General features: G+C 41.4%; 2 protein-coding genes across 2 annotated transcripts; both read right to left on the bottom strand.

The window, feature by feature from the left end:
• Positions 1 to 8,106: 8,106 nt before the first annotated feature.
• F5147DRAFT_541411 (uncharacterized protein) lies at positions 8,107 to 8,277 on the bottom strand (the record flags this gene model as incomplete). Its single annotated transcript, XM_041430241.1, has 1 exon — positions 8,107 to 8,277. A coding segment is annotated over one exon (171 nt), but the record flags the coding sequence as incomplete, so codon positions are not given.
• F5147DRAFT_778302 (uncharacterized protein) lies at positions 8,278 to 8,792 on the bottom strand (the record flags this gene model as incomplete). The annotated part of the gene is made up of 3 exons (XM_041442111.1): positions 8,278 to 8,331; positions 8,377 to 8,524; positions 8,581 to 8,792. The coding sequence occupies 3 exons, from the start codon at positions 8,790 to 8,792 to the stop codon at positions 8,278 to 8,280; spliced, it is 414 nt and encodes a 137-aa protein (XP_041288232.1).
• Between the last annotated feature and the right edge of the window lie 14,457 nt (positions 8,793 to 23,249).

The raw sequence follows: 23,249 nt of genomic DNA, 5'->3' as shown, positions 1-23,249 counted from the left end.
CGTCTTGACAATGTGCATCAACCAGGAGGATCTGAGATGAACATACAAATGTATCGTCCATGCACGATCATTGTAAACAATGAGTCGAGCCAAGTACAAAAACTAGGATACTTTACCAGGTAGTGGGTGATAAATTAGAAATAATTGCCGAACGATCCGAGTCGTCGAGCGCCGAAAGATCCGAGATAGTGACGAGGGGAGAATGAGAGTTACGAGCGCATGCCCTATTGGGCGCAGACGTACGACAAGTGACATCGGCTCACGTCCTACAAAATAGTTTCCATCTTTTTGTCAATATTCATGTAACCAAGGTACTCACCTTATAAGCAGCGTCTGTAGCGTACGAGCATCTCAGTTCTTCTGGAGAAACTGAGATGTGAGTAAACATTTGTACCCGGCACCTACCATGTCTAACGCCTTGTAGTTACCTTCTGTTATAGGTACATAGAATCGTTAATAAGAGTTCTTCTGGAGAAACTGAGATTTACCTTCTGTTATAGCGTCCGCACGTCTCCCGCTCGAATCTTAACTCTACACATCTGTACAGCACTGGTGGCAGACCTGAGCGCTTGATCTACACAGCAATGAGCTGTGAAACGGACACGAGTTTTGCGCATGGGATGGACCTTAAAAGACGACTTGAACAAATGAGTGGCCAACTTCCTCAACTCCCAACCAGACGCCCTCTGATCGCTGGTGAGTGAGCCTAAAGTTTCGGCGTTTCTCGTAAGCGATATTGTTGGCTACAGTATACAACTGATGATATGCTTACTAGTACCAGCAACTTTGAATACCCACGAAGATTTCTTGCACTTTCTGATTTCTTCAATAACAACGCAGCACGTCCTCCATAGATAGTCCTAAAGTTAGAGTTCTGAGTTCTGATTTCTGATGTCTGAGTGGAGCCATAAGTGAGCTGTCTTATTAGCAATCACTTGTGTGCTCTGAAACGAAGTAAGGTGACAAAGACAGGACTCACCTGCAATTATTTCTGTTGCCAGATAACACAATCTGATTCCAAGATCCCGCCTCTCTTGCATACATATTCCCCAATCTGCCGTGGTTGAAATAACGAGTGCCGACCATGTCTTTCTCAACCATCAAGATGCCAGATATCACGCCACTTCAGACAATGCGAGGTCATACCAGCTGGGTAAACAGTGTTGTTCATCTGCATGCCCGACGGCAGATCATCACATGTTCAATGGATGGCTCATTGCGACTATGGGACCTAGAAAGCGGCACACAGATAGGAGAGGACTGGCGAGATGAGGAAGATGAGTCAGGAGTGTGGTCCATGGCATTGTCTCCAAATAGCAAGACAATTGCAAGTGGATGCGGTAGCGGGAAAGTGAAGTTATGGGACGTCAAGACCCGGAAGGTTATCGCCAAATGGTCAGGACACATCGATGTTGTGTGTGCATTGTGCTGGAGTGGAGATGGTAAACGAGTGCTGAGCGGATCCTGGGATGGGACGGCAAGAGTCCGGGATGTCGAGAGCAGCAAAACTGTGCTGACAATCAAAACCGGGCACGATTGGGTGTGGGCAGTGATATACTCGCCCGATGCAGCAAAAATTGCAACAGGCGGAAGCAAAGAAAATGCAGTCAAAATCTGGAATGCCAAGACGGGCAAGCTGCTTAACATGCTCAAACATGACTTCATGGTTCTCAGCTTGGCCTGGACGTCGGACGGAAATAAACTTATCTCTGGATCATACTACTATGACCCAATTAGGATATATGACACAATGACTTGGAAGCAGATTGCCAAACTGAAAGGTGACACAGTCTTAGCCAAAGCCGCTATCACCTTGTCTCGGAACAACCGCCTTCTATGTGCATCAGATGATAAAACAGTGCACCTATGGAATCTCGACACAAACCTTCCAGTCGGACCACTCCTCCAGCACAAAGTTGTCATAAAATGCGCAACCCTTTCCGCTGATGGAAAGCTGCTAGCCACCGGTTGCCAAAACGCAAACGTGTATACATGGGACATTCACGCCATCCTCAAAGAAGCCAGTCTTGAAGAACTACTGCCTGTTGATACCGACATTGTGAGTATCAACATATCACTGACTCTCTCTCACCGACAATATTGCCTGCTGTAGGCACCAAAAGAAATAATTGAACAGGAAGCATTCGAGTCTAAAGGCAATTCAGGAATAGAGCGCACTGGCACCTCCCGTTCTTCACTCAGTGACAAGTCTTTCTTCCAAGTACATCAGGTATTCAGATTCTTCTCAGTTATCATAACATTGACATCCCAGGTTGATGCTACACGATATCATCACGAGTTTGGCGACGTTGATGAACTCTCACCGAGGTTTTTTGAGGAAGCCAATGATGTGTGTAATCATCTATTAGATAGTTCCTGTGCTGATCTCTGTGCTCTCAGTCATCCCCAACACGTGGTGCCCATCCTGTTACAGGCATCCGTAACACCTACAGGAGCCCCAGCTCTGCCTATGCCTGCCCCCGCTCTGCTAGATCCCCCGCGCGGCGGTGCGCCGTCCGCGCCTAGAAAGACAGCGGTCTGGACCGCTATGACCCCGCCTGGCACTATGACCCCGCCCCTGGCCTAGACGGCCTTGTACCTGATCCATGGAGGCTGTGCGCCTCATGGTCACCCTAGATCAAGCGCATGTATACAGCATGTCGCTTCATGAAGATCCAGAGCGCCCTTGGTGCCTCATGTACCTATGCGCAGTCGCACTTGGCGCTGCATGTCTGATCAGAGGTTAAGCCTCATGTATCATATCTGAACCTCATGTCTTGTTATCATAGATCCTAGATATACTATAGATTACAGACTGAGCTAGAATACCTATATGTAGCACATATAAGTAGACAGATTATTGTACTTAGACTTTACTTTAATCTACTAGGTTCATCCCAGAACTTGTTCAACTAAGCCTTACCAGCTTCCTTGTATAAGACCGCACTTCTAAGTCGCCCCCTTACGACTTAGCACGTATCCGCTAGCCCTGTATCTCGACGAGCGCCGTCTTACCGAGATCACTGGAGGAACCCTTGACGTTCCGTCAAGCTGAGAACCACCCTCAGCTTCAGTAGACTCACTCGAGTCGTCGCTGAGAAGACCTATCCTAGTTCGCACACGCCAACCGACGGTCAGCGTAACACATCCTCATTCCTCTGCAAGTGTGCTCATGGCTTGTCTTTCCTCTTTCTTCCACCATCTTCGACCCGACAATGCTGAAGCAACAGAAAATTCGCAACCTTTGACACCTTCAAGGTTACATCCCCGCCTGCTTTTCGCTCGCCTGTCCTCACTTATACACCATTCTTCACCTACACCAGACGAACTTCAACAACCCTCCACGCATTCACGGTTAGATCTACATGCGCGCCTCGTTCACTTGTCATCACTTTTATCCCGCTCTTGACTCAATACTGGCGAAGAAAATGTAGCTCGCCCCACAACGCCTTCAGGTTCACGTCCAGGTACACTTATTGATCGCCTGTCCTCATTCTTCTGCTCTCAACCCCACACCGATGAAGAATTCGAACTACCGCAACGCCCAAGGTATCCTCATGTTGTTGAAGTGGCTGCAGTAAAGGACAGAGAGGTATACATCTTTGTGTGCATTTCCCATTGCCATTGTCTAATCATTTCTGTTCAGGTTATATTCACTGCTCCCCCGCCACCAGAAAAAAACAGCAGCAAACCCAATCGCACGCCCAGGAATCATCCACGACACAGCCTGCTTCAGGTACTAATCTTACTACACCATGTCGCAGATACCCACTACCCGTCTGATTATTGGCTCATCTTGTGCTTTTTTTTGCTGCACATCATCTCAGCGCGTTAATAATGGAAATGCACAACTAACACATCAGCAGCAATGCCAATCACAAGGCTAAGTCCATGCCCAAGCATCATTATCGCAAACTCAGCCAGCCGCCCCCTCGACATCCACAACACCTACTGCTCTTGACAGTACTCATACTATCGCACCAGGTGCAGCAAGCCCGTAGCCATGGTACCATTACAGACTTGTTTCGTTCTTCTCCCTGCATGCAGGTGACTCTTACAACTGCAACATATGCACAGTTATCTCACCTTTGCATCTGGTTCTTTTGTAATTATTATTATCTCACTGTTCACGCCAAGAGACTGTATTTGATTTTCGCAACCTCCTTGATCTCGACTTGGCTTTAACGCTATGCCATGAAGTCTAGGCACATTGTCAAGACAGCCGCGATTCAGTCATACAGAAGTCTCCACTCTGTCCCACTGTGACTGAGTCCATACTGTCCATCTGTCCTCGAGAACGGTCTGGTCTGGCATCAGGCTCTCAGCCAAACAGGCCGATGCCTTTAATTACCCTCGCAGTGCCGTTGCTTGAAGCAGCTCTACGGAGCCAAGAGTGCCAACCTGGGACGCACATTCAGTTATCAACTCTCAGGGCGCTTAATGAAAGGCCTAATAGTGCCGCTTAAATTGATCACACAGTCTCCCCAGAAGTCTCTCGTGATAAAACACTATTCTGATTTCCACTGCCCTAACGGCAGCACAGGTCAGCACAATGCGACAGGCGTGTTACGGTGCAGGTAAACTATACTTGACATAAGTGAGTGGCCGTTCTAACCCATGCTTGCAATAAATACTCGTGCAGCGTTTGAGGTTAATTGGACTATTTAGAGTAAGCACGTTAGTAAAAGAGCTAGCAATTATTGAAATGAGCTTGTAGGGAACTTCTCGTTGAAGCAGGGTGGGTGCTGCTCACACCTCGTACGTGAACAGGAGGGGTTCCATTCAGGGGGCATGTAGGTTGAAGTCAAGAACATATCTCCAGAATGGACCACGTGTCATCGACACATAAAAGGTGAGATGTGCATTTGGAACCTGGATAGAGGCACTGCTTCATATCCTACAAGCGTGCTGGAAGAATTGAGGCTACCAGTTCAAAAATAGATGTGCAGAGTAGGGATGGTGTGCAGCACCTTGTTGAATGCGTGCCACAACCATCGATATAGTCCTGAAGATGAACATAGCACCGATCGCAGATGAGAGCCATCGAGTTGGAATATGGGCCGTAAGAAATATGAGGAGTGGGGATTGGGGCACCCCATTGAATGTTTACCATGACCTAGTCCTTATGTATAGGAAAATGGAAATAGTACTGGTCACAGACGGGAGCGCTTAGTCTATATACACAGCCATAAGCTACGAAACGAACACGAGGATAATTCATGGGACGGACCTTGAAAGATGACTTGAACGAATAGATGCCCCAACTTCCTCGACTCCCAACCAGACGTACTCTGACCGCTGGTGATTGAGAAATTGTCTAAACACTGTTGCTCGTAAGTCGATTGGTAACATGCTGTTGGTGAGTTGTTGCATAAATTGCATGTTGCGACCATATGTAAAGGAGTCGATGGTACGGAGCTCTGGTGAGCTAAACCTCCACATGAAGACTGCCAAGTAGCTCTTCATACATGAATAGGAGGGAGTCCATTTGGGGTTCACATGGGTCGAAGTCAAGGACGTGTCCCCGAGATAGATCATACATCATGAACAAATAAAAATGAGGGTAGGAATTACAACAAAAATGATGTGACAGGTTTGTTGTCCGCATCATTTAGACCTGGTATTTGCCTTCCAAAACGTTGAAGGATCTCTATAATCTTTGGGCTCATTCATGAAGTGGCGAACATTCGTGTCGCGTTGTTCTATTCCTGCGTGGGATAAGCGTCATTGTCGTGTCTGAGCAAGGATCAGAGAATTAATACATATGTATGAGACAGCTTTCACGAATGAATCACATAGACTCACGGCTCCTGTCCATAAGATGATATTTCCGCAAGACAAGTTCAAGATGATACAATGGTGGATTCGAGGGATTGCATTAATGTCCCTCAAAGACCATGTCAATGCTCAGGTCGTGCAATACGAAGTCCGAAAATTTCAATAGGAGATCGACTTCTGATGAAGATATGCATTCGAGAGGGGGACAATGGTGGTGACACCCATGAGTCGTCATCACCAAAATTCCCCAGGTCTGAAATTACCTTATGCGGACAATTTCCCACGCCACAATCTTTTACGGACTGATGACGCGATGACGATTGATGGCAGGTTCAACAACACTCCCTCACACATACCTCAACACCCTCCTAAACGCGTAAGGCTGCCATCAGTCTGACGTGCCGCTGGTAAGTTCAGATTTCCCCTGATATGTTATTACCCTATCAATTGACCAATGTGTCACACGACAAAATCATTACATTGTCGTCGATCGTGTTTTTGTCAATGCACACAGTGTTACATTTATGCGTCGTTCGGTGTCACACAGCTTACTCTGCAGCTGGGCTCTGCTTCTTGCGCAACATTCTGTAAATATCATGAAGTTTTGTGTTCAAGTTTTACTACTGACACCAAAAGTTAGAATGTTTTGGGAATTCCAGGCAACTCCATTTCCCTCCTTTCTTCTTACCACCATCTTCCCAACAACTTTTCTCGCTGCCGCTGCCTTCCTCCACTGATTCCACGAGTCTGAGTGTTTTGTGGATTCAGGTAGTATAAAAGGTATTTTTCAATGCATATACTCATGTTTACTAAGTAGATGAGTCTATGGGCCCTTTTGCCACAGTCGAAGGTACATCCCCTCTAGCGACATCGCCGATGGTTCAATGTATTAGTCGTCCCTATTGCTTGCCTGCTCTTGCCTGCCTCGTTGCCTCATGGTCGTCTGCTCTCACTTGCCTGCTCTTGCCTGCCTCATTGCCTCGCAGTGTGGTCTCGCTTGCCAGCCTTGTTGCTGTGTTGTATTTGCTGCCGTCGTGTTGATCCTGTCGTGTTTCGCATTGTTATCATGTTTTCTGGTCGCATATCACATTTTCTGATCGTGAGTCAAGGGATTTGTATCATTAGGTTATAGCACAATTGACAGGAATACAACAGATTTTGTTTTACACACGCAACTGAGAGAAATGTGGCTACAACATTCGACAAGATTACAATGGATGCACAAGATTATATTAGTCTCCACAGCGAGTCTCCTATTGTGAAATATGTTGCTCCCAAATTCATCATATTTTGCGCGATTGCAACCATTTTCAAAGGCCATGTTCAGTTTTTCCTGCAGGGTTGACTTGTGTCACATGTCACTGGGCAGTGCGAGAGTAATGCGATGATCATGTGTGTTATTGATATGTGAACCAAACATCACGTCAATAACACCAAATATTGATAACATTATCTCATCGGCGGTCGCGTCTTAACCCTTAGCCCTACCACCACCATGTTGGCCTGTCGCACTCAAACTCGTCTGATCCCCTATTATGATTATTTCTTGTCGTATGGGACTTCACTTGGAAAGTGTGAGCACACTACATATATACATCATCGGAGTCATCACTAGTGCCCTTGAAAGTCAGAACATGGAACTTTGGAGGGGTAAGCCATCACATAACGAAGTTGGAAGAGCGAAATCAAGTAGTCTAAGCATCCACAATCGTGAGTTCTCAGATTACATGCCAAAATATAGCGCATATATTGACTTTATTTGATCTCACAGTCTTTTGAGAAGATCTTGTCACTCAAAGTGCTAGACAACCCAAACCCTCCCAAGTGGATTCTCCCTTGGCAGGTAATCTAACGAACTATCTGATGCAGAACTCTGCGCAGCTCACGCTACCTGAAAAGGGAGCCAACGAACTTCCGAACATGGGTGTTGACCATCCTAGACTAGCACAATCTAGGTGTGTCTAAGTTTTCGTTTATCCATGTATGTACATTGCTGACAAGCATCTTTGCTCATTTCTGTGTGCTTGTGCATGCCTATGCCTATCTCAACGTGTCTGCATCTGATGTCTTGCACAATAGGTACAATTTTTCACATTTATAACTATAGCTGATCATTTGTGTAGGAACTTATAATGTACAATACCAGGTATCATTTACACACCAACCCAGCTGCACATGGTGGCCACCTCTGCTGGTCTTACATCATGTCATGTGCGTAATTGTTCTTGTGGTTAGCGCTGGCAGGTTTGAAACCTGCTAATAATAACATTTTTATTTTTATTCTATGAAAGCACACCTTGACATATGCTTATGGTCGGTTTGCTTGGATATATTTCTGGATACATCATCCATGAAGATGATAAGAGGAACCGAGTACACCATACATCCTTGAGATCTTGCATGCAATTGATTTGGCACTAGCTTTGCATATTTCCTCAATGACTCCATCAGCCCGCCAGCAAGTTCATTGTCATTTGCAGATATTTCTTGAAATGACCTTCAAAAATTACATGTCAGAATTATTTCTTGCTCATCACTGACAATAAAGCCATCCTAAGTCTATCAGCAAAGTTGAATGTATTTAAAGAATAGGTTCACCTCTGTTTGTTGTACAGTACAGCCAAGTGCGTATAACTGCTTGTCTGTGTTATCACCTGTCGATGTGTACGACACAAGAAAGAAGTGCTCAGGTATAAAGTAGTCCCCTGATGCATCCTGCAAGAGCTCATTCACAAAGTAGATCTCCCTGTCGACTTTAGCTGCAGGAGGCAAAGGGCGTTCAAACAACATTTTCTCTCATACAAATTGTATGTCTCATTGGCTTGATAGAAAGGGCTGCTTGAGATGGCATTCCAGAGATCAGCGACTGGTACTACTTCATGGTCTGATCGTATTGGATGTGGCTCCTGAGTATAGACAGTATTGTCGACGTCCATAGCACTTGAGGTGAACATGTTGTCGCATAAGCGCAGGAATGTAGTGGTTGCTGAAAGTGGAAGGTGCGGGAAAGACATGGCTGCAAAGCGGCCAATGCAGGAGGGGTTTGGATGATAATAGAGATCAAGAACAATAGAAATAGGCGTAGAGTGAAGCGATAACAGATATGATGCAGGCGGCAAACAGATACTGATTGCCAGTAGCTACCAACTGTAGGCTAATGGGAGTTGCTACTGGAAGGTCCAGAAAACAAGCTACTGAATGATATGTACTACTAGTCAGTCTTCCTCTAGAAGTTTCCTTTGGCCAATAGTCAACTGGCATGCACCCACACTTGGGCCCGTCCTCCATCCATGTCCTTTCCATGTCCACCTATCTCTGTTGGTGCGTGTTCATTTTCTCTCGGTTTGACTGAATGATATCAAGGCTTATCACATGTAACTGCGTATTCTGTTCCGCGCGCATTCTCATTACATATTACTTATCTGCCTCATTTCATCGCTATGGTTCTCACCTACGGGTTCTGGATACTCGTGCAGTAGGATAAAGCCTCGCGTGCTACATACAGTACAATACTTCCCTTCCCTCGGACGCTACCTTTGTTTTGCAGAGTCACCTTAGACATTCTTAGTACTTTTGATCAATTGACAAGCCTTGTTCATCCTCACTCTGAACCCGCGTGTTCTTGACCACTCTGAGAACACACCTCTAAGGAACTTGGCGGCTGCATCTACATCTGCAAAGGGGTAAGGGTCATGCAGGTGATGGTCAGAAAATTTGATCATCAGGCATGTGCATAGGAGTGCTTGGATATTGCTATGAAAACCTGCTACCCACATGTGGTTCCTTTTGGTCTTCCTTATGTGATCTTGTTCAATTAGGGAATTAGCGACCTCTTGGAAACTGTGAGCGAGGGTATTGGCAGCTTTGTGTACTTGCCCTTTACCACCTGCAGGTCAGATGAACCTGTTGCATTATAATAGAAACAGATTTTGATTCAGTGGGCCCATGAGTGAAAACTGACAATGGAAGGTTCACAGAGTTCAATATATGACCAAAGTCTTGATGCAAACTCAGAAGGATAAGTACAAGAACAATATAATTCTTTCTAAAGGTCTTGATTTGGTTGAAGAAGAAGAAGAAGAGCAGATTGCACATCAAACTTTCAATTTTGATCCTGATAACCTGGAGAATGAGGAAAAATACAAATCTGTCTATTAAGGCTGAGATTCTTTATTGCGCTCGTTCAAGTGGTTGTCAGAGTCAAAATATATTTGTAATCTGTATAAAGATGTGTATTTTGCATTAACTCGTGATTCATTACATTCCACCATTTTGGATTTCATAGAATGAAAATATTGTTATTGGCAGGTTTCAAACCTGCACAGTTGAAGAGAAACAGATTTTGAATCTGATGACAACTTGACCAAGACCAATGAAGATCAATGTCTGAGATGCTGTCTATGAGCAAATATTTGAGACACACATTCTTAGAGAAAAAATGCGACATTCAACAAGTTTCAAACTTGTTGCGCTCTGATGGAAACAGATTTTTATTCTGTTATGACAGCCACTTAGCTAAATACAACTGTGAACAGTTTGCAAGCAAACCGACCATGAGCAGATTTCAAGGTGTGTTTTCATAGAAAATGAATTTTATTCGCAGGCAGATTTCAAACCTGCACAGTCCAAGAGAAACAGATTTTGACTCTAATGATCACTTGGCAAATTCATCTTTAGCAGGTTTTGAACCCACACAGACAGATTTAGATTCTGTTGTATCAACTACTTGGCTAAGACCAGTTGGATGCACTTTCAATAAATTCATTCAGAAGTGAATTCTCAAGGCACATTTATCTGTATCTTGTCAGTTCTTTTAAATAGCATGATCGCCATTAATGGTAATTTTAAACTTGATTAATATCGCTGTTGGATTTATGCACAAATCAGAAACTTTTTTTTTGCTAAAAACTTACCAGAGGCAAATGCGAGTATTCTTGATGCAAACTTGGAAGGATGAGTACAATAACAATAACAATTTAATTCTTTCCAAAGGTCTTGACTTGTACATCAAACTTTCAAGTTTGATCCTAATGACCTGGAGAAAGGCTGAGATTCTAGCCAAAATGGACGGAGACCATATCATAAGAGCATCAATTTACTGGATGCTGAGTGCTGATATTTTTGTGATAACATGAGAAGCCTCTAAATCTGAATCTAAATGTGTGTGGCTGAACCAACAATTACTTTAAGGTAATCAAAGCTCGATCATTGTTTTATCAGTGATCTGATGTTACTGATTTAGATCTAATGATCTCCCCCACTGCATGCTCACCACCCAAGCCTTTTGCATTAAACAAGATCAAACAGACACAAAAAATATATATCATTTGACAGGTTTCAAACCTGTATGCCTTGATTAGAACAGATTTTGAATTTATTGTGGTGAAATTCATGGCTAAGACCATTTCAGATGAGTTTTTGAGAAAACTATTGATGAGAAAATGTCAAGGTATGATTTCATAGAATAAAAATGTTATCATCAGCAGGTTTCAAATCCACAAAGTCCAAGAGAAACAGATTTTGAATCTGATGACAACTTGACCAAGACCAATGAAGATCAATGTCTGAGATGCTGTCTATGAGCAAATATTTGAGACACACATTCTTAGAGAAAAAATGCGACATTCAACAAGTTTCAAACCTGTTGCACTGCAATAGAAACAGATTTTTATTCTGTTATGACAACCACTGTGCTAGACACAACTCTGATCATCTTGCAAGCAAACTGACCATGAGCATGTGTCAAGGTGCATTTTCATAAAAAATGAATTTTATCATTGGCAGGTTTCAAACCTGCACAGTCCAAGAGAAACAGATTTTGACTCTGATAATTGCTTGGAAATTTCATTTTTTTTAGCAGGTTTTGAACCCACACAGACAGATTTAGATTCTGTTGTATCAACTGCTTGGCTAAGACCAGTTATATGCGCTCCCAATGAACTCATTCAGAAGCGACTTACATACTTTTGTGAGCAAATATTCAAGGCATGTTCTGATAGAAAAAATGTGACATTCAATGGGTTTCAAACTCAAGGGCATGAATTCCATGGATGCTGAGCTTTACTTACATGAGGAAATGTCAGGGTGTAATTGCATAGAATAAAAATATTACCATTGGCAGGTTTGAAACCTGCAAAGTTCAAGAGAAACAGATTTTGACTCTGATGATAACTTGACTAAGGCTAATGAAGATCTATGTCTGAGATACTGTCTATGAGCAGATATTCAAGGCATGTTCTTATGGAAAAAAATGAGCCACTCGACAGGTTTCAAACCTGTTGCACTCAAATAGAAACAGATTTTGATTCTGTCAGGACAACAACTTGCCTAAAACACAACTCTGATGAGCTTGTAATCAAATCGACCATGAGCATGTGTCAGGGTGCGGTATCACAAAAAAATGAATTTTATCATTGGCAGGTTTCAAACCTGCACATTCCAAGAGAAACAGATTTTGACTCTGATAATCACTGGTAATTTCATCTTTAGCAGGTTTTGAACCCGCACACACACAGATTTGAAACAGATTTGGATTCTGTTGTAGCAACTGTTTGACTAACACCAGTTAGATCCATCTTTAAAGAAAACATTCAGAATTGAATCTGCAAGTCAAGTCTACTGTTCCCTGTCACTCGCAATCGCAATGTTTTCCCTCAGCTGAACAGATGAATTGAATACAGACTGCAATACATCACTTTCAAAAAGCGAGAGGAGAGCAACATGATGATGAAAGGTCTCAAATACAGTGCACTTCAACCTTATACATAAGTGAATAATGGCCAGATGGCTCTTTTGAATCTCAGCCTTGACAGATGCACATTCTTTCTCATTCTCCAGGTCATTAGGATTGAACTTGAAAGTTTGATGCGTAATCTGCTCTTCTTCTTCAACCAAGTCAAGACCTTTGGAGAGAATTAAATTGCTCTTGTGCTTATCATTCCGAGTTTGCATCGAGACTTTGGTCATATATTGAACTTTGCATCAAAGATACTTGCATTTGCCTCTGGTAATTTTTTAGAGGAAAAAAGCAGAATAAAAGAATCAACAGTGATTATGCCATTGAAAGAACTGACAAAATGCAGATAAAATGTGTCTTGAGGATTCACTTCTGAATGAGTTCATTGGAAGCGAATCTCACTGGTCTTAGCCAAGCAGTTGATGCAACAGAATATAAATCTGTCTGCGTGGGTTCAAAACCTACTAAAGATCAAGTTGCCAAGTGATTATCAGAGTCAAAATCTGTTTGTCCTGGACTTTGTGGGTTTCAAACCTGCCAATGATAAGTTTCATTTTCTATGAAAATGCACCTTGACACATGCTCATGGGCGGTTTGCTTAAAAGCTCATAGAAACCCCAAAGCATGATTTGAGGCATTTGTGCTCAGGATGCGGAGCCATGTCACATGGAGCCCAGAGATATTCTTGAACAGAGAAAAGTGCATCCACAAACACTATATAAAGCAGATATTTGGGAGCGCGAGCTACAATATGAAAGTACACATGAGTCAATGTCAAGGTGTGTTCTCCCAGGAAAAAACACATATATCATTCATGAGGAAATGTCAAGGTCTGATTGCATAAAATAAAAATGATATCATTGGCAGGTTTTAAACCTGCGCAGTCCAAGAGAAACAGATTTTGACTCTGATGGTCACTTGCAATTTTATCTTTAGCAGGTTTTGAACCCACACAAACAGATTTGAATTCTGTTGTATTAACTGCTTGGCTATAAGACCAGTTGGATGCCCTCTATAAAGAAAATGTTATTATTGGCAGATTAAAAACCTGCACAGTCCAAGAGAAACAGATTTTGACTCTGGTGACAACTCAACTAAGACTGATGAAGATCAGTGTCTGAGAGACCGTCTACCATTAAATATTCAAGACATGTTCTAATAGAAAAAAATGCAGCATTCAATGGGTTTCAAACTGTCAAGGTGCATTTTCATAAAATAAAAATGTTATTTTTGGCAGGTTTCAAACCTGCGCAGTCCAAGGGAAACAGATTTTGACTCTGATGATCACTTGCAATTTTATCTTTAGCAGATTTTGAACCCACACAGACAGATTTAGATTCTGTCGTATCAACTGCTCAGCTAAGACCAGTTGGATGCACTCCCAATGAAGTCATTCAGAAGTGAATCCTCAAGGTACATTTATCTGCATTTTGTCAGTTCTAATATTACATCATCGTCCCACCATGGTGATCTGCCATCAGCACATTTTTGGAGCAATTGCTGGATAAATAGGTCTTGAAGTAGAGGTCCAGAAGAGGTCTGATGTTTTTTGTGATAAGAGTAGAACTAAAAAAAATCAATCGCAGCAACCATATTATTAAAAGAACTGACAGAATGCAGATAAATATGCCTTGAGAATTCACTTGTGAATGGGTCCATTGGAGGTGCATCTAACTGGTCTTAGCTGAGCAGTTGATACAACAGAATCTAAATCTGTCTGCATGGGTTCAAAACCTGCTAAAGATGTCATTGTCAAGTGATCACCAGAGTCAAAATCTGTTTCTCTTGGACCATGCAGGTTTGAAACCTGCCAGTTGTGACATTTGTTTTATATGAAATCATACCCTGAAATATGCTGATGGTCGGTTTGCTTGCAAGCTGATCAAAGTTGTGTTTGGCTGACTGGTTGTCATGACAGAATCAAAATCTGTTTCTATTGGAATGCAACAGGTTTGAAACCCATTGAATGTCACATTTTTTCTATGAGAACATGTCTTGAACATTTTATCATAGACAGCATCTCAGACATTGATCTTCATTGGTCTTGGTCAAGTTGTCACCAGAGTTAAAATCTGTGTCTCTTGGACTTTGCAGATTTGAAACCTGCCGATGATTATATTTTTATTCTATGCAATTACACTCTGATATTTTCTCATGAATATTATTCTCCAAAACCCATCATAAATACTCTTTTCCACATCATTGCCACAATAGATTCCAAATATGTTTCAATCAAAGCCCACAGGTTTACAATCAGTCAAATGATGCATTTCTTTTTCATGTTGCAACATGCTCAATTGAATATTTGCTCATGGAGGGTTTCTCAGACTTTGATCTTCATTGTTGCTAGTTCAGGAGTTATCAAAGTCAAAATCTGATTTTCCTGGACCAAGCAGGTCAAAAACATGCATCACTCAGCATACATACAAAATGTAACTTTATCATCGGCAGGTTTCAAACCTGCACATTCCAAGAGAAACAGATTTTGACTCTGGTGATCACTTGACAATGTCGTCTTTAGCAGGTTTTGAACCCACACAGACAGATTTAGATTCTGTCATATCAACTGCTTGACTAAGACCAGTGATATGCACCTCCAATGAACCCATTCAGAAGCGACTCCTCAAGGCACATTTATCTGCATTTTGTCAGCTCTTTCAATAGCATGATCACTGTTGATATTCACAACCAAAGTCTTGATGCAAACTTGGAAGGATAAGTGAAAGAACAGTCCAATTCTTTCTAAAGGTCTTGACTTGGTTGAAGAAAAAGAAGGGCAGGTTACACATCAAACCTTCAAATTTGATCCTAATGACCCGGGGAAGGATAAAAAATACAAATTTGTCAAGGCTGAGATTCTTTATTGTGCTTATTCAAGTGGTTGTCAGAGTCAAAATATATTTCTCTTAAACTAAGCAGGTTTGTGATCTGTATAATGATGTGTATTGAAAGAACTGACAAAATGCAAATACATGTGCCATGAGAATTCACTTTTGAACGAGTTCGTTGGAAGTACATTCAACTAGTCTTAGCCAAGCAGTTAATAGAACAGAATCTAAATCTGTCTGTGCGGGTTTAAAATCTGCTAAAGATGAAATTGCAGGTGATCACCAGACTCAAAATCATGTTTCTCTTGAACCATGACAGGTTTGAAACCTGTCAATGATAATTGTTTTTTCTATAAAAATATGTCTTGACATTTCCTCATGGTGTTTGAAATCTGTTGAATGGTGCATTTATGCTATTAGAACATGTCTTAAATATCTGCTCATAGACAGCATCTCAGACATTGATCTTGATAAGGAAATGTCAAGGTGTGATTTCATAGAACAAAAATGTTGTTATTGGCAGGTTTCAAACCTGCACAGTTCAAGAGAAACAGATTTTGAATCTGGCGACAACTTGACCAAGATCAATGAAGATCAATGTCTGAGATACTGTCTATTAGCAAACATTCAAGACATGTTCTTACAGAAAAAATGTGACATCCCACGAGTTTCAAACTCGTTGCACTCCCATGGAAACAGATTTTTATTCTGTGATCACAGCCACTTGGGTAAACACAACCACGATCAGCTTGCAAGCAAACCAACCAACTCTGAGCAAATTTCAAGGCATGTTTTCATAGAAAATGAGTTGTATCACTGGCAGGTTTCAAACTTGCGCAGTCCAAGAGAAACAGATTTTGACTCTGGTGATCACTTGGCAAATTCATCTTCAGCAGGTTTTGAACCCACACAGACAGATTTAGATTCTGTTGTATCAGCTACTTGACTAAGACCAGTTGGATGCACTCCCAATAAATTCATTCAGAAGTGAATCCTCAAGGCACATTTATCTGTATCTTTTCATTTCCTTTAATAGCATGATCACCATTGATTTTTTTAATCCTGCTCAAACCTGTTTCATGTCCACCTATCTCTGCTGGCACATGCTCATTTTCTCTTTTGGTTTGACTAAATGATAGTGAGGCTTATTATATGTATCTGCATATTCTGTTCCATGCATGCCCTTATTACATATTACATATCCACCTCATTTTCATTGCTACAGTCCTTGCGTATGGTGTAAGACTTAAAGTCTCTGGTTTCAAGTATCTCTTAGGTGCACATACATATATATCCTATACTTATAATTTTCATTTATTCTTTCTATCTCTCTTATAGAATCTATCATCTGTTTGCATGCAATAACATCTTGACTCAAAATATAAACCTTTGACACACTTCTGTGTGCACATCTTCATCAGCCATGCTAATGTTCGCATTTCCATCAGCTGTATATTATCTAAACATCTTTCCATCTATCGTCATGCTGTTTCACCTTTTGTCATATCCCGCGTTCCGGACCTGGACCTATCACACAATCATCTCTGGTTAGCTTCTATCTTCTGTGTCTTTTCCCTTTAGTATGTCCCTTCTCAGTTAGTGTGCTTTATTTTCCGTACCTTATTCATTTCTGTCTTCATTTTACTAAGTTCCAATACACTAGTGTTAGGTGTTCCACATGCTCCATCCATAGCCTCACATAGCCTTGCACTGCGCTGACTGATTCTCTGTTATGTCCTTCATAGTATATAAACCCTGTAAAGTCTCTGTATTTCCTCAGTTTGAATATCATCTTAGATTCTGCTCATTCCCTCCTCTGTCTAACTTGAGTTTCTTCTCGTTGTCTCTGATAGTCTTAGGATCGACTCCTATTGACTTACCACCTCTGCCTCTACCTTTGGTAGTCCTCCGCTGTTTCCTTTCTAGTTCAGACTTTGTCTGGATTAGTCTTATCACTTGTTCCCGAACGTCCGCCAGAATTCCTGTGCATCAGACTCTGGACTCCAGACATTGTCCTTTAGCCCTCAGAATTTAGGGGCACGTACTCGGGTAAGGGGCGCAGCACATGAGCTGAAGCCAAGCCCTTCAGCTATGACCCTTGAGCACGTTCTTAACACCTTTGCACTTTTGGCTTTCACATTGACCTTTCAGCTCAGCCATGCACTTTCGTGCTACATTGTCTCTTTGGCTGCACACCTTTGCATTGCATCACATTAGCACTGACCTTTGTGTTTTGTCTATTCTCAGTTACCATTACTAGTTTCAAAGTTTCTCCTCATATTTTTACTTGGAGGAATCATTCTCAGTTGCAATTCTCTTGGGCTAAATTCTCATCTAGCTATCATTCCTCATACATAACAGATTACAGACACTCACTGGGATGGGCACAGACTGCCAGTGAACCAAGGCCAGACCTCTATGGTGGGAGGCCACAGCTCTGTCTATCAAGGACAGACTATGACATGCGCAAGAACTACTGACTACAAGCCAGGACTCCTGCCACTGCACCAGGACCCCTGCCATTCCCATCCTCTGTCCTGTCCTGCCAGAGTGCCCCACTGCATCATGCAGTAGGATAAAATCTCATGTGCTACATAGAATACTATACTTCCTTTCCCTTGGATGCTACCTTTTTTTTTTGCAGAGTCACCTTAGATATTCCTAGTACTTTGTGCAATTTGACAAGCTTTGTTCACTCTCACTTTGAACCCATATATTCTTGACTGATCCAAGAATGCACATCTAAGTTTCTTTACCTAGGCTCTATGTAGATCCAAACCGCTATAGCACTCAGCCTCGTGCTGAACTCATATTCAGTGACTTCCCAATACATGTCTAATGCTCATCGCACACCAAACATTCCCTGATGTAACCCAATGCTTTGACTAGTGGACCTGACATTTTGGCCGCATCAGCCAATCTGATATCCTGCGCACTCATCCTCTCCATGTCCCATTCTGTCCTACTAGCCCCACTAGGTGTGTAGTTGATTATTTTGCACATTACTCATGTCATAGCCAGTGCTATGACATGTTTTCCCATTGTCCGCAGCACCTCATGTTTATTTACATGTACTTCAGATCTGAAATATTTCATTGCTACTTTTGCCTATAGGTTTTTGGATTTCTATGTACTACATATATATTGGACTCCCTATCGCATTATTGAGGGAAAAAAAAAAGGAGTAGGGAGCCATTTCCTGATGCTTAGGGGTCAAACCCAATATTTTATAGTTCTTAGTTGATATTGTGAATATTACCGCTCTTTCTATCCGAAATACCCATCATAATCATTCATCTGCATACTGCTTGCTTTCCCAACATTCACTATCACTATTTCCCATAATCTGCTGAACCCAAACCCAAACCTGCTAATCCGCTAAACTTGAAAACATCGAACCTGACACTTTGACATCGGACTCATAATTATATCTTCAGACATTTTTTCTTGCGCTTGGACTTTTGACCATTTATCTTTTCACTAACTTGATATCTATTCCAAATAGCAAACCCCTTGGGTCGAATGCACTTGTCTTACAAGTATAGCAGACTAGGTTGTGCAAGACCACAACTATTATATTCAGCTGAGTGCTTACTGCGTGTTGTGCTCAGCCATTGTTGTATCTTTACACCGCTCTCAGGTTTTGACTTAGCATTCCATACCTAGTTATACCTCGGTCTTAAACCTCATCTATATCTAGCTGCTACTTTGTGGAACTGCACTTTATCTAGTTTCCTCTCATCTTCATTCACTCCCCATCACACACTCATCAGACCTGTGGTTCCAGTCTTGCTCTCATCGGCATATCTGCATTCCAGGATTGCCTTAGTTCTATTCCATTCTGCATCTGCTCCCTTTGCACTATACTTGGAGGAAGTGCTTTATAGCAATCCTCTCGGTTCAACACACATTACTCGCACTCAGTAGGATTTATTGGTGCTCTAGCTTTCTTGCTGGCCAGTCAATACATAGCGCTTCATAGGGCATCATGCTGTTCAGTGCCCAGGTGACAGTTCTATTTTTCAGTCATGTCACATGTATGATGGCCTTTCCTGGAATGGACTGATGGTAAGAATACAATGTGCAGGAGGCATCAGTCAAGAAAGGGAAGCCACATGCATGGCATGAGTCATAACAAGATGTGTTTTTTTATAAAAACATCAAACATGCACAGTCTGATGGAAACTGATTTTCACTCTGTTGACCACTTGATGAAGACCAGTAAATATCTGTGTCTAAGAAACGATTCATGGGCAAATATTTAAAACATGTTTCAGCAGCAAAAATATAACATGAAATGAGTTTCAAACTCATGCATTTCAACAGAAACAAATTTTGATTCTGTTATGAGAACTGCTGTGCTAAATGCAATTGAGATAGGCTTTTGAGGAAACCATCCACGAGTGAATGTCAGGGCATGTTTTCATAGAAAACAAATATTGCAATTGGCAGGTTTGAGCAGGATAAAAAAAATCAATGGTGATCATGCTATTAAAAGAAATGAAAAGATACAGATAAATGTGCCTTGAGGAGTCGCTTCTGAATGGGTTCATTGGAGGTGCATATCACTGGTCTTAGTCAAGCAGTTGATATGACAGAATCTAGATGTGTCTGTGTGGGTTCAAAACCTGCTAAAGACGACATTGTTAAGTGATCACCAGAGTCAAAATCTGTTTCTCTTGGAATGTGCAGGTTTGAAACCTGCCGATGATAAAGTTACATTTTGTATGTATGCTGAGTGATGCATGTTTTTGACCTGCTTGGTCCAGGAAAATCAGATTTTGACTTTGATAACTCCTGAACTAGCAACAATGAAGATCAAAGTCTGAGAAACCCTCCATGAGCAAATATTCAATTGAGCATGTTGCAACATGAAAAAGAAATGCATCATTTGACTGATTGTAAACCTGTGGGCTTTGATTGAAACATATTTGGAATCTATTGTGGCAATGATGTGGAAAAGAGTATTTATGATGGGTTTTGGAGCATAATATTCATGAGAAAATATCAGAGTGTAATTGCATAGAATAAAAATATAATCATCGGCAGGTTTCAAATCTGCAAAGTCCAAGAGACACAGATTTTAACTCTGGTGACAACTTGACCAAGACCAATGAAGATCAATGTCTGAGATGCTGTCTATGATAAAATGTTCAAGACATGTTCTCATAGAAAAAATGTGACATTCAATGGGTTTCAAACCTGTTGCATTCCAATAGAAACAGATTTTGATTCTGTCATGACAACCAGTCAGCCAAACACAACTTTGATCAGCTTGCAAGCAAACCGACCATCAGCATATTTCAGGGTATGATTTCATATAAAACAAATGTCACAACTGGCAGGTTTCAAACCTGCATGGTCCAAGAGAAACAGATTTTGACTCTGGTGATCACTTGACAATGACATCTTTAGCAGGTTTTGAACCCATGCAGACAGATTTAGATTCTGTTGTATCAACTGCTCAGCTAAGACCAGTTAGATGCACCTCCAATGGACCCATTCACAAGTGAATTCTCAAGGCATATTTATCTGCATTCTGTCAGTTCTTTTAATAATATGGTTGCTGCGATTGATTTTTTTTAGTTCTACTCTTATCACAAAAAACATCAGACCTCTTCTGGACCTCTACTTCAAGACCTATTTATCCAGCAATTGCTCCAAAAATGTGCTGATGGCAGATCACCATGGTGGGACGATGATGTAATATTAGAACTGACAAAATGCAGATAAATGTACCTTGAGGATTCACTTCTGAATGACTTCATTGGGAGTGCATCCAACTGGTCTTAGCTGAGCAGTTGATACGACAGAATCTAAATCTGTCTGTGTGGGTTCAAAATCTGCTAAAGATAAAATTGCAAGTGATCATCAGAGTCAAAATCTGTTTCCCTTGGACTGCGCAGGTTTGAAACCTGCCAAAAATAACATTTTTATTTTATGAAAATGCACCTTGACAGTTTGAAACCCATTGAATGCTGCATTTTTTTCTATTAGAACATGTCTTGAATATTTAATGGTAGACGGTCTCTCAGACACTGATCTTCATCAGTCTTAGTTGAGTTGTCACCAGAGTCAAAATCTGTTTCTCTTGGACTGTGCAGGTTTTTAATCTGCCAATAATAACATTTTATTTATAGAGGGCATCCAACTGGTCTTATAGCCAAGCAGTTAATACAACAGAATTCAAATCTGTTTGTGTGGGTTCAAAACCTGCTAAAGATAAAATTGCAAGTGACCATCAGAGTCAAAATCTGTTTCTCTTGGACTGCGCAGGTTTAAAACCTGCCAATGATATCATTTTTATTTTATGCAATCAGACCTTGACATTTCCTCATGAATGATATATGTGTTTTTTCCTGGGAGAACACACCTTGACATTGACTCATGTGTACTTTCATATTGTAGCTCGCGCTCCCAAATATCTGCTTTATATAGTGTTTGTGGATGCACTTTTCTCTGTTCAAGAATATCTCTGGGCTCCATGTGACATGGCTCCGCATCCTGAGCACAAATGCCTCAAATCATGCTTTGGGGTTTCTATAGCTTTCATCCCGCTGCCATGCAGTACAAATATGTGTTCCATCTTTGATCCACAAGGCTTTGTTGATGCATGTCGATGAGCATCTTGATGATCGATTGCAGTAAAATCAGGTCTTATGGCTTTATTACAATCTTCATTGAACATTCTGTTAGAATAGGATTGCAAAAACTGAGACCAGAGTCGAGTACTAAAGATGAGAAATGTTTGAACATGAGGTGGGCAGAGGCAAGAAGCATGCATCACCTCACCTAATTTGCTCATAGAATAAACTCTAGGTTAGCCTCCTGCCTCAGCTATCAGCTGGCAAAAAAAATATTCTGCTGTAGGGACTCATATCTTTGTAGGCTCATAGGATCCATATTTACAACTCACTTTCAGGCTCAGTTTATACACCATTGTCGTCCTAACATATTTTGACTCTGTTTCAATGTCTACTTGGCTAAGAACAGTGAGATGGAGCTCTCAGGAAAATATGCATGAGTCAATGTCAAGGCGTGATTTCATAGAATAAAAATGTCATCATTAGCGGGTTTGAAACCCACAAAGTCCAAGAGAAACAGATTTTGACTCTGATGACAACTTGACCAAGAACCAATGAAGATCAGTCTGAGATACCATCTATGAGCAAGTATTCAAGGAATGTTCTAATAGAAAAAATGCAACATTCAACAGGTTTCAAACCTGTTGCATTCCAATGGAAACAGATTTTGATTCTGTTATGACAACCACTTGGCTAAACACAACTTTGATGAGCTTTTAAGCAAACCGCCCATGAGCATGTGTCAAGGTGCATTTTCATAGAAAATGAAACTTATCATTGGCAGGTTTGAAACCCACAAAGTCCAGGACAAACAGATTTTGACTCTGATAATCACTTGGCAACTTGATCTTTAGTAGGTTTTGAACCCACGCAGACAGATTTATATTCTGTTGCATCAACTGCTTGGCTAAGACCAGTGAGATTCGCTTCCAATGAACTCATTCAGAAGTGAATCCTCAAGACACATTTTATCTGCATTTTGTCAGTTCTTTCAATGGCATAATCACTGTTGATTCTTTTATTCTGCTTTTTTCCTCTAAAAAATTACCAGAGGCAAATGCAAGTATCTTTGATGCAAAGTTCAATATATGACCAAAGTCTCGATGCAAACTCGGAATGATAAGCACAAGAGCAATTTAATTCTCTCCAAAGGTCTTGACTTGGTTGAAGAAGAAGAGCAGATTACGCATCAAACTTTCAAGTTCAATCCTAATGACCTGGGGAATGAGGAAGAATGTGCATCTGTCAAGGCTGAGATTCAAAAGAGCCATCTGGCCATTATTCACTTATGTATAAGGTTGAAGTGCACTGTATTTGAGACCT

The sequence above is a fragment of the Suillus discolor genome, assembly GCF_016758755.1.
Source record: "Suillus discolor strain FC423 chromosome Unknown F5147scaffold_69, whole genome shotgun sequence".
Classification (NCBI taxonomy): domain Eukaryota; kingdom Fungi; phylum Basidiomycota; class Agaricomycetes; order Boletales; family Suillaceae; genus Suillus; species Suillus discolor.
This window is presented reverse-complemented; position numbering and strand designations above follow the sequence as displayed.